Raw genomic sequence first — 12,383 nt, forward strand, 5'->3', positions numbered from 1 at the left:
TTAACAGCTTGCTGAGTAAAGGATCAGATTACAGAGGTGTGTGTGTGGAGGGGAGGTTGGGGGACAAAAATGAAGACAGGCAGTTTCTGCCCTTTAGGAGGAGTTTCCTATCAATTAGGGGAAACAGTCTGATATAAGACATAGTTGGGAATCAGGGGACTAGGTTCTAATTCTGATTCTGTCATTGATTGGCCATGTGATTGTATAGGGTGGAATTGGTCACTTACAAACTGAAGGAATCACAAGAGGAGGTGAAACTGTAAAATTAAGGAATTAAATGTGATAGCATTTCTCTAGGTAAATGCCAAATTAAAAAATATGGTTAAATAAATTTGGAGGCCCCCACACAGCACCAGATAGATTCACAGAGCATTTAGTGTAGCAAAGGCTCCCAAAGCCCTGCTGTAAGGGAAATTTTTGAATTTGTCAATTCCTAAACTTAGTTTTTGACATGACACCTGTTAATATTTGCAAAATATTATTCAGAAAAGAATGGTCTCTATGCCCCTTCCAGCTTTAAAATTCCATCATTAATATTTTTTACTTTACCACTTCCCTCAGTTGTCGCTGTATTTAGTCTTTCATGGAGTCTGCTGCCCTTCACTTTACTTTTCATGACCTTTACTGCTATTTAAATGCTGACATGATACTATAACAGGGTTGGATTAAATGATCTCTAAAAATCTGTACAAACCTGGAAATTTTACAGTTCTTTGAAAACTATCACAAGCAAATAACCCAGGCTGTCACCAACTCAGCACTAACATTTACTAAATGAGACCTTTGAGATTCTTACATTTTAAGTTCAGCCAGAGTACCATCAGATTCCTGGCAGAGCCTTGAGGCACAGGAATGACAGAAGAATACAGATAAGGGATAGAAAACTTCAGAATAACTACAGAGGTCAACTACCCCAAACACAGTTTAGTAAAACTTAGTTTCTTTTTCTAGCATATGATTGCTACATTCTTTTTTGCTCTGCCTTGATCTTTAATATCTTACATTGTTTTAGAAGAGCAATTTTAATACATACACTCAAATTAGTTTTCTCTATTGTCCACACACCTTACTCATTAATTAGCTGAGAAGACAGAAATACCAATCTAATTGATCAAAAAGAAATTTATTTACTTGTCTTCTACTACAGACTTTACAGTAAAATTTCTTGGTTTGATCTGATTCCACTGGAAGGGGCTCCAGTGGAACAGAGGCACCAGCTGTGATACTGCACTGACAATTTCTTTTCCTTTTGTCTACCGGTTAGGCGATGCAAAGCTGGAATATGGTGTGTTAAATTTCTTGTAGACTAGGATGCTTTAGCTCCCAATGAGGAAACAGAGAAAAAAGAGACCAAGGATGAATGTTTACACGTCTGAGGCCTTAAGTGTGAGTATTCAGCATGAAGCATGTTCAGTGTGAGTACTTCAAAACATAACAGATGCCGTTTAACAGAAAGAAGTAAAACATAAGATTCCTAAGGCTTGCTTCACATACAAAAGAGCAGTTATGAGAACATCCAGTGTGTTTGTATGTGTGTGTGTGTGTGTGTGTGTGTGTAAACATATATATATATATATTTTGGATACAGGGTTCAGCTCTGTCACCCAAGGTGGAGTGCAGTGGTGCAATCTTGGCTCACTGAAGCCTTCACCTCCTCGCAATCCTACCCACTTCAGCCTCCTCAGTAGCTGGGACCACAGACGTGTGCCAACACACCCAGCTAATTTTTGTATTTTTTGTAGAGACTGGGTTTCACCATGTTGTCCAGGTTGGTCTTCAACTATTGGGCTCAAGCAGTCTTCCCTGCTTGGCCTCCAAAAGTGCTGGGATTATAGGCATGAGCTGCCACACCTGGCCAAAATCCAGTATATTTTAAAATTATGTCCTAAAATACAGTAACACTGGATTATAAACAAAATTACTGTTGAAAAGAAAGTATGAACATAAGGCTTAGCAAGACTAATTTTAAAGTAAAAACAAAGCTAGATTTAATCTAAGACATTCTTACTCTAACTGTCAATAATTCTTGGGAACCTAACTAAAGTTCAGTGATCTAATCAGTACTCGGGAGAATCATCATAGCATGTACACAAAATAGAGAATAAAATTTTAATGGTATCAAAAACAAAACTTTTTTTGGCCGATTTAGTACTTGCTGGAATAAAGTTGCAAAATGTTACTCAGTAACTGACTTAGCTTCTAATCAAGCCAGAAGGACACACAGTCTGTATATTAAGTATATACAAATACATCCAATATTAACATGCACAGACATAGAAACAAGGATACTACAAAACCAAAATCACCATCTCTACTGATGAAATAATGAACTGAAAACAAAACATCCATCCACTAGTCCAGAACATCTTATTTTTGAAAAGGTTTTGAATATTGCTCTTTCCAAGAATTCAAATAAACTCCAAATGGTTAAATTTGACTGTTTTCTCAATATGAAAAAAAGGAAGCAGACATATTCCCATGGCTATAGGAACATACCTTTTACTCAGTGATATCAAATTAAAAGGTTTGACATAATTTCACTCTTCTCAGGTAAAAAGGGCTCTTCATATTCTAGTGGTTAAGGATAAATCCCTTAAAGTTCTTATGCATTTGAGTGTCATACCACCTACAGCAACATATGCTCAAGTACCTTTAACAATACAGTCATATAGCATGAGTTTAATTTTCCTGAGAACTAAATTAGACCTACAAAATAAACAGGCTATGAAAATGACCTGAGTTCATAGGAATCTCTAAGTTAGAGATTACTTTAGCTTTGCTAAGATTTCATCAAAAGCCTTTTATAGCAAGGGTTTCTTAGTGAGTCACATACTTGGTCATGGAGTCTTGGAATTTTTTTAAACATTAAAAACAAGTGCTTTATGTTGTGCAAATTCAACAAAAGGCCAAAGCAGCCAACAGTACTGAAGTGCTAAGTAAAACCTACAAGTAAGTCACAGGTTCTACTATCTTGTGAAGAAAGGAGGAGGTGAGAGATACAGCTGACCAACTTTGCTCCCAGTTTGACAATGATTATTGGGAAGCTAGGCAATTCCTTGCAAGATAAGAAAAGACAGCACCTTAAGTGGAACCTAGTGGAAACCACTCAGAAGTGAGGGTTGTGTGCAACAGGGATGGCTACTGATCCCCTCTAGGTAACTCCTCTTTTGTGTGAGAATCCAAGAACCTAGAAATCAAGCAGGGAAACACCGAGTTCATGGTCATTTATCCGAATTATCAATTGCAACTTCTGTTATTATTGTTTGCAAACTACTAAAGATCACATGTGAATTAAGTCATTGAACAGCATATAAAAGAGTATGGTCTGGCTTCAACCCAAGCTTTTCTTTGTATTTTAGAGACAGGGTCTGGCTCTGTCACCCAGGCTGGAGTGCACTGGTGCGATCAGAGCTCACTGCAGCTTCGAACTTTTGGGCTCGGGTGATCCTCCTGCCTCAGCATCTTGACTAGCTGGGACTACAGGTGTACACCACTACAAGTGGCTAATTTTTGTCATTTTTTGCAGAGAAGGGGGTCTCACTATGTTGCCCAGGCTGGTCTTGAAATCCTGGGCTCAGGTGATCCTCCCACCTTGGCCTCCCAAAGTGTTGGGATCACAGACGTGAGCCGCGGTGACCAGCCCAATCCAAGCTTTTCTGATTTGTGATGTAATCTAATTCAAGGCACTTTAAATGTTTTGGTGCCTTGGTGTATTAACATGTAACATGAGAACAAGATTTATTTACTTACCTCAAGAAGCTAGTACATGGGTTATTGAATGTACTCCTCTTAAACTTTGAGCCCCTCAGATGAAAAGCACTGTGGAAACAATTACAGCTGAAGAAAACCCTTCCAATGCCTCAGAATCCTGACTTACTGTGCTTTGTGTCTCAATGGCACATTTAGAAACAATGTGCACTAGTTAGTGGCATCCCATTCCTTCATATATGTTGTATGGCACACAAATGTCTGTACATTTAAAACAGCTGTCATACTACCTATTCAAAAGCATTTACTAGTTTTCTAATAAAGCTAATGAAATGTACCCATTATGGAGTACTCTGTGTCAAGTTTAGAGAAACTTTAGCTTTCCCTGAAGTACATGTAACATAATAAAAAGTTTATTTAAAAAATTGAACTAGTGTTATATGAAGCCATAAGTTTTTAATGAAAAAAGAAAATAATGTATGCCACAGTGTCTATATATTCATCTGAAGAGTACAAAGATGGAGTTCTGAGAAAAAAGGGTTAAACACTATAGAAAATAAATCTGGTTCTTAAATTATGTTCAAAGCAAACATTAAAACAGTCATGTCTCATACATTGAAATAAAGCAATTAGAGGTAATAAATTATAAATACAGTAGTTCAAATATTATTTTAAGCATTAGTTTTTCCTAAACAAGTTAAATTCAAAACATTTTTAATCTGTTATATTTTTTCAAAGGGATGTAAAAATGAAAGCCTTCATAGAAATCTAAAACAATGATACCACCTTGTGATCTTCATATAGAATATGCTGAACCTTGACTATTTTTAATTTATAACATACTTTGGTTAATACATTATGTTCCATATGCCTTTATATTTGGGAGGAATCAGATTGTGATTTGTAGCCTTTACATGCAGTTTACCCAAACCTTCTTCACATCCAGGTCTTGCTTGATTCTCTGGAGAAGGTTTTGTCAGACTCATAATTAGAATGACAGAAACTGTAAATAACTTCTTCAGAACTGAAAACATTTTTTTTTAAATAAAGTGCTTTTAAATTCAAATATCTGTTGCCCTAAACAAAACTAAAATATACTTTAACCCTGAAATCTCCATATCTTGACACACACATTTTAACAGGAAAAAAAATCAGTTTTAGGCCATTCATGTCCTTCCAGAGTTCAGATTGGATCTAAATTGGGTTTTGCATCATTATCGTGCTCATGTTTGTACATGAAGGTTAAAAGAAAAAGGGCAACATCCAAAGATGACCAATAGGCAGTATGCGACGTGACAGCTGACCAATAACGGCTCTCCACAAGGCCTTCTCTGAGTTCAAAATCAATCCTGTGATCCAATTCCACTAAAAAGAAAAGAAGTTAAACAAATGAATACAGATTACAATGAAATATGTTCTATATAGACTTACTAGAGTTGAGAGTAAAAATTTAGCTAAAGAGAAGTGATTCTGTCACTTTTTTAAAAAGTGACTTTCCATTATCATCTTATAAGAAAAACACTCAAAAGAGTCTCAGTAGTATAGGATTCTATTTGTGAAGTTCTTTCCTTTGTATGCTAAAGTTAATATGAAATAATAAAGGAAGACAAAAAAAATCACTTGGTATATCATAGAATATTTTCAGAGTTAAAAAAATTGCTTTCAAAACTTGGCATTACTATTTAATCCTTGTGCCTAATCTGTAAAATAACGAAAACACCCCTCTTGAAGATTTACGGGCCAGGCTTGCATGCAATAATGCCCGTGGGAGTACAAGAGATCATTCAATCTCTTCCTTAGGGAGGCCCTATATATCCACTGGTTGCGTGGGGGATATGTTAGAAGATAACCATCTGTGTACAGTCCTAGAATGCTTTCTTCCCTACTAGGCTGAAGGCCTCACAGGCAACCCCCATAAACCCTAGTCTCCATCCAATCAGCAGGGTCTAACATGTGCCTGGGACATACAAATGCTCATTAAGTGTTTGTTCAACAAAAGAAGAACATGCAGGGTGGCTGGGAAAGTTAAACAGGGAGGAGCAGTGGTGATTCTTGGGAGGAAGGACTTTGCTTGTAACAGTGCTGTCCACAAACAATTCAGTGAATTCAATCAACTATTTTCTAAAACCCACAGAAAGTCTTTGCAATACCTGTTAGAGAAAAATCACCTTAACAAATCAAGGCTCTAAGATAATTTCAGTGAACTCATTTAATAAATCCTTAGAGATAAACACTTAAGAAAATGACATCTTGATCTTTAGGAACTCCTTTAAAATTGTTAATAAGCCTTACAGTGTTCTGAAGGGTCTATGTTACAAACAAAACAAAAATACTCAAATCGCTACCAACCAGACACTGTAAAGTCTGCCCCTAAACAAGCACCACAAGGATTTTAAGAGTAAAACTGGCACAAATTAAGAAGGAGATTGGAGAAAAAGTTGGGTTTTGATTTATAATGGGAATTTGGCAATCATACATAGGAAATCATAATACTCTAGGGAAATACTTCATATAAATGTTTAGTTAATGCTTATTTTAAATAGGTATTTTGTGAAAATACCATTTGGTAATTTAAAAATGCTTATACAGTTGTTATTTTTCTGTTCAATTATGCTCTTCTTACAAGGTATGTTCATAAATCTAGCTATACATTTTCAGAGGTGGTTTACACTTAAGTGGCATAAATACCAATTGGGTTATAAAATACTTGTAAAATACATTGACCTGGGATTTTTACTAAGTTTTTTGGGCTGCTTTTTTTTTTTTTTGAGATAGAGTCTCACATTGTCACCCAGGCTGGAGTAAAGTGGCACAATCTTTGCTCACTGAAACCTCCCTCTCCCGGGTTCAAGCGATTCTCCGGCCTGAGCCTCCCGAGTAGCTAGGATTACAGGTGCCCACCACCACACCCGTTACTTTTTTTGTATTTTTAGTAGAGACAGGGTTTCACTATGTTGACCAGGATGGTCTTGAACTCCTGACCTTGTGATCCACCCGCCTCAGCCTCCCAAAGTGCTGGAATTACAGGCGTGAGCCACCGTGTCTGGCCTGGACTGCATTTTTAAAATTTAAATTACAATAAGCTAATCAATAACAAGTCAGAAATAGCTGAAATCCATGTGGACTGGTGAGTTAGTAAATGTCCTAATCTTTTGTATTCCATGGGACATTTGTATTAGATTTGTAGGTACATTCTGACACAACAGACAGGAAGATAAAAATAGAACAAGAAACTGGAATGCTCAAGCACAATGAAGATGAGTCAAGATGAATTACAAAGGAAAAAGAAGATGAAAAACAGATGGGAAATGTGTTACTATTAGTGAAGACCACAAAGTTATAATTTTTAAGAATTCACTTTCAAATGCCACTCCATAATGTTTTCCTAGTCCAACACTTTTTAGTTATAATTCTGTTTTTTAAGTCAAAGAAAGGAAGCTATTTCCTGTTTATAAGACGTGTTATTTGGCTCCACTTTGATTTTATGTTCCCGAAATTATTCTTAATGTGCTATTACTGTCTTACAACACTGCCTTTGAGTAGACACTCAAATGTTAAATTTCATTCTTGTCCTATATTATGTGCCCGTATCATTTTATCACTTAAAGGGACTTTACTCGGTGTCACTAACCAGATTGGCTCCCTCTATCCTTCTATACTTATTTATAGGTTGTCTCCATCAGAACAGGTATTAGGAAGCTAGCTCGTACTTGATGAACCTGTTTCAGTTTCTTGTCCTCCCTGAAGAGGTTTATTCCAGGCAGTCTGGCTGTCGGTGCAGGGGACCTCACATGCATGTTGGTTATGCAGGTGGATGGATGAAACTAGGTGGGCCTATGTTCCATTTTTTTCTCTCTCAGGTAGATCACAGAGTTCCCAAGGGAGTGAGGGTCTACCTGGCAGCGCCATTCTATATGTGTTGTGAGATCAGCTCTTGGCCAAAGTAGGCTCAAATCTACATGCAGTAGCCTAGGACCTACTTTCTCATTATTACCATCTCAAGAATGGATGTTGTCATACAGGTTGGTAGTTTTTCCCTGCTTTCTCTAGCTGAGCTAGGTAAAAAAAAAAAACAACAAAAAACAAAAACATGGAGAACATAAAATCATCACTCCTTTTTCTCTCTGGAATGCCCAAGTGACAGAATTTCTCTATCCATAAAAAAAAAGAATCAGGTTTCTAAACAGTTGAAGAGAAGTAAAAATGAGAAAAGAAAATGTGTTTTTAAACAATCACCAACTCTTTGCTTAAACTGTTTTAAAACATGGATTATTTTCTTTCTGGGGTGTCACATACATGGGCATATTTCTTTCCCTGTTCTCCAAAGTAGAGTATCTGCCACATTCCATGTGGAAGTGCTTGACAATCAAGGAATCTCCACAGTGTGAAGGTCAAGTGTCATCAGTAGTGTGCTTTCATCAGAGAATTATTGTGTGCACAAGGCTTGTCAACAGACATACAATAAGTAATTATAATATATGGTAGAATGTGATGAACCACAAAGCAGAGATACAGTGAAGGACTCTCTCAGTTTTAAGGAATGAAAGATGGCTTTCACCTGGAGAAATCATAAAAGGCTCTCTGGAAGGAGGAGGATTTGGACATGTAGAGATTAAAAGACATTGCAGGGAGAACAAACAGCATGAGTAAAACCGCAGAGGTGGGAAGCATGGGGCACGAAGGGAAATATGTTAGTTTTCTTGAGAAAAACCAGGAATGATTAAAAGGGAGTAGTTCTGACTTTGACTAGAAAATTTTGTCAAACCAAATTGTGAAGGGTCCAACAATCTAGCCATTCATTTCTTTGTATGAATGATTGAGACCTCTCTCCAGGTGAAAGCAATCTTTCATTCCTTAGAACTGAGAGTCCTTTACTGTACCTCTGTTTTGTGGTTCATCACATTCTACCATATATTATAATTACTTATGCAGTTATCTACCTTCCCTACTAGAGATTATGCTCTCTAGAAAATATATAATTTTCACACTAGCATCTTTATAGGCAGAATTGAAATTTGTTTCATCTTATCTTTTCTAGTGATTACCATGGTCTCTTGGCTCAAGGTAAACAGTGAAGTAAACAATTGCTGAGTGAATGAAAACAGGAAGCGCAAAAAGAAGCCATATAGATATTACCACCTGAATCATTTTGTGTAGTTATGATTACAAGTTTAACTGCTTAGGTAGCTAGGTAGGATGGTTTTGAGATACTGGATATATGGGCTACTTGGTTGCAGGACAAATATATGAGTGAATTAATTTTCCTTTCTCCAACCAAAAATGCAAAAAACATAAATAAAATTATTTCTTTATGAAAGAGGCTGGCTTGGGCAGAGACCGGAGAGAGCACTTACGTAAGATAATTTCTTTTTTTTCTTTTTTTTGAGACGGAGTCTCGCTCTGTCACCCGAGCTGGAGTGCAATGGCCGGATCTCAGCTCACTGCAAGCTCCGCCTCCGGGGTTTACGCCATTCTCCTGCCTCAGCCTCCCGAGTAGCTGGGACTACAGGCGCCCACCACCTCGCCCGGCTAGTTTTTTTTGTATTTTTTTTTAGTAGAGACGGGGTTTCACCATGTTAGCCAGGATGGTCTCCATCTCCTGACCTCGTGATCCGCCCGTCTCGGCCTCCCAAAGTGCTGGGATTACAGGCTTGAGCCACCGCGCCCGGCCAAGATAATTTCTTAAGGGGAATTCACTGAGTTAGATCAACACAAACTGAAGTAGTATAAGAGTTTTTTTTTTTTAATTGAAAAAATTTATGAAAATTGGTGATCAAATAAAGAAATTGTAAAATGAGATGTGGTTAAAACATTAAAAAACAAACAAACAAACAAACAAAAAAAACAAAAAAAAAACCAAACCCCAAAACGCTGTAACGTGATTTGTCAAAGACAAAATCCAGTATTTTTTTTTTTTTAAAAGAGAAGCTGTGGAAAAAGGAATCAGAAGTTCGTCATAAAAATAATTTTAAACTGCTAAAGTTAATCCATAGTGATACATTTAGAATATAATGAAAATTAAGAGATTAAAAATATCTCTTACATCTAAGAATACTGTTTTTTAAAGTGAATGTACTCCCCTAAACTACATTAAATATTTGTGTTGAAAGCAATCAGCTATGACATACCTGCAACCCTAAGTGGTAAATTTACTGATACCTGAAATAACCAAGAATGATTACATTCTTTGTACTATTAGAAACCCTTTTATATCTAAATGTATTAAATGAAAAGAAATAGCAAACCTCTTTGGAGCCTTTAGGACAATAAAGAAGAAAGAAAATGACCTTATGCTTTTCTTCAGGTTCCTTCTTTGTAGAAGTATACACTAATATACTTTAGCACATTAAGTGGCTAGTCAATTTTCAGGTTTTAGAACCACTACCATTTAAGATTAGAAAATATGGGAAGAAAATACACATAAAATAGTCTATAATGGTAACACTGAAGCTCATCTCATAGAAGAACTGATCCAATTTTTCAATGAGCAGAAGAACTCTAAGTAGATCATTTTTATAGTATTCTGAATGCTATTCCTGACATATACCATACCGAGGGCATTATCTTTATTCTGCATTACATTTTCCGGAAAAAGAAGTTGTGGGAGATTAAAGAACGATTCTTGAAGTCTGAAATCTGTGAAAAAAAAACACAAGATGCTGTAAAGCGCTGGCTGATGATTAAAAATGGCCTTCAATGATGTAGTGGCCAAAAGTTAGAACACTACTCCCAAATAAGTTGGCTAAATCTAGCATACATAAAGTAGTACACATCTAAATTTTTGTAAGGAGCTCTTTCATGGAAAATGTAAGCATAAGTAACTTGAAATATAATCTCATAATCTGTTAACACCCAGATATTCCCCAAATTCATAGCTAATTTAGTTTCTAACCTCGATGCAAAACAATGCTAAAAGAAACAGATCTTTGCATTATATGTTAGAAAAGAAGTCTAGACTTTTCAAAAGAAATGAAGAATAGCTATGTAAGATGCTTCAACTGGATGAAAATAAAATAGGTTTCAATTGACAACACTCATTCTTCACATAAAGAAACAGATCATGAATTCTAAGCCTGTGCCCCATTTTACTCTCAAATAGCAAGTGAATCAAAGTTGGTAGCTTCAGAATAAAGGTTATCCAGAAGAAATGAGGCAACCAATGTAAGTAGAAGGAAGGAGGGAAGCCAGAATCACCTAATTACAATGACCAAATTTCAGAAAGAAGATTTAATGAAGAAAAGTTTTATGATTTGCACGATATGGCCAAGACAGCATTTATGACGAGAAATTATGATGATTACACAGATTGCATTAATGAAGCAAGCCAAATAATTAGTAAAGCAAATCTTGGGAATAGGATTTAAAAGGCAGAATCTTATTATAATTAATAGTCTAATTTTAATAGTTATATCTATATCTAGAGGTATGTGTAATATGTATAATACGTTAAGTACATGTAATATATGAATATGCGTAAGACTCGATTACTTCACATTGAGTCTTGTTGACAACAAATTTACCATCTGGACTATCAAAGAATTTATGTGTAAGAATGACATAGTATGTATTTTGTTAAGCTCTCAAAATAAAATGATGCAATACAGCTATGCACTTCTACTAATTGCTGTTCTGGAAGAAAAAACTGGGTGTTTCTCTATTACTTTGAAATTACTACGTTAAACAGAAAAAAAAAACTAAAAAAGTTTTATTCCCTCAGATCCTATAGATTCTATACATACGCTTTCATTACCTTTTTCTAGGGGGTTAAACCCCTGTTCTTCTTGCTCCCTCACTCACTTTAATGTTTACCAGCACTACTGTTGTGCATTAATGACATTACAGAAAAGCGTGACTTTTTATCTGTTACCTTACAAAATTCTTTGAAATTAATTTTTATCAGGAGTTAGAGTTTTCTTGACATCTGCATGTCACAACAGAATTTTGTATTTTCACAGTCACATTTTTGATATTAAGTAGAAACAAGTCAGAAATAGTATGAGAACTCTTATAGGAAAACTAAAATATATTTAATGCAAATATCAAAGCCTAAAAAAGAATTTTCCAGAGTTGCAACTATAAAATTTTAGATACCGAGTCTGGCACAGATAGAATTAAATTAAAAATGCTGTTGGCCCAAGTAGGAATGTTCAACCCTATTAATAATTCATCCCGGAGTGGAGTTGACTATGGAAGAATTATTCAGCCTCTAGGAGTGTCACACCTGAACTTTCTAAGGATGGATGGCAATGAATGCCATCATGTTACAATTTAGAGTAGCAGACACAGTAAGAACACAACACGATAAGTAACAAATAAAATTTGTTTAAAAATTTCTAGAGAAAGAAAAGTTTTCTCCCTGCTATAGTTACAGAAAAGGAGTAGCCAGTTTCAGAATTTATATTTCTTTATAGGTGTCGATGAAAAAATAGGACTTGACATTTTAGTTTTATTTTACTAGACACCTAAAAATAATGGTCAAGTTCAGACTCTTGGAAATAAATATATACTAAGTGTATTAGTGTTTCACAACTACTCAACATTTCAAACTTTGTAAGTCCACTGGAGAAAGCTTAAATAAAGATCCATTATAATGCTAAGTCCAACATAACTATCCATTTATTTACTCGTTTTTTCAATATCTGCTTTACACTAGGTAACTGGGATAGAATTGGAAG

General features: G+C 35.8%; 1 protein-coding gene across 5 annotated transcripts in view; it reads right to left on the minus strand.

Moving 5' to 3' along the window:
- Positions 1 to 2,095: 2,095 nt before the first annotated feature.
- The window catches only part of DDHD1 (DDHD domain containing 1), a 128,855-nt gene continuing 118,567 nt past the window's right edge, over positions 2,096 to 12,383 (minus strand). For 3 of the 5 annotated variants that reach the window (XM_010372060.2, XM_010372058.2, XM_030931010.1), the window contains 2 exons: positions 10,261 to 10,344; positions 2,096 to 5,073 (listed from right to left, as the gene is read on the minus strand). In XM_010372060.2, coding sequence (XP_010370362.2) covers positions 4,892 to 5,073; positions 10,261 to 10,344 — 266 coding nt within the window. In that variant the 3' untranslated portion in view covers positions 2,096 to 4,891. The remainder of the gene's footprint in view (positions 5,074 to 10,260; positions 10,345 to 12,383) is intronic. The other 2 variants (XM_010372061.2, XM_030931011.1) reach the window with 1 other exon arrangement.

The sequence above is a fragment of the Rhinopithecus roxellana genome, chromosome 5 (genome assembly GCF_007565055.1).
Source record: "Rhinopithecus roxellana isolate Shanxi Qingling chromosome 5, ASM756505v1, whole genome shotgun sequence".
Lineage (NCBI taxonomy): Eukaryota > Metazoa > Chordata > Mammalia > Primates > Cercopithecidae > Rhinopithecus > Rhinopithecus roxellana.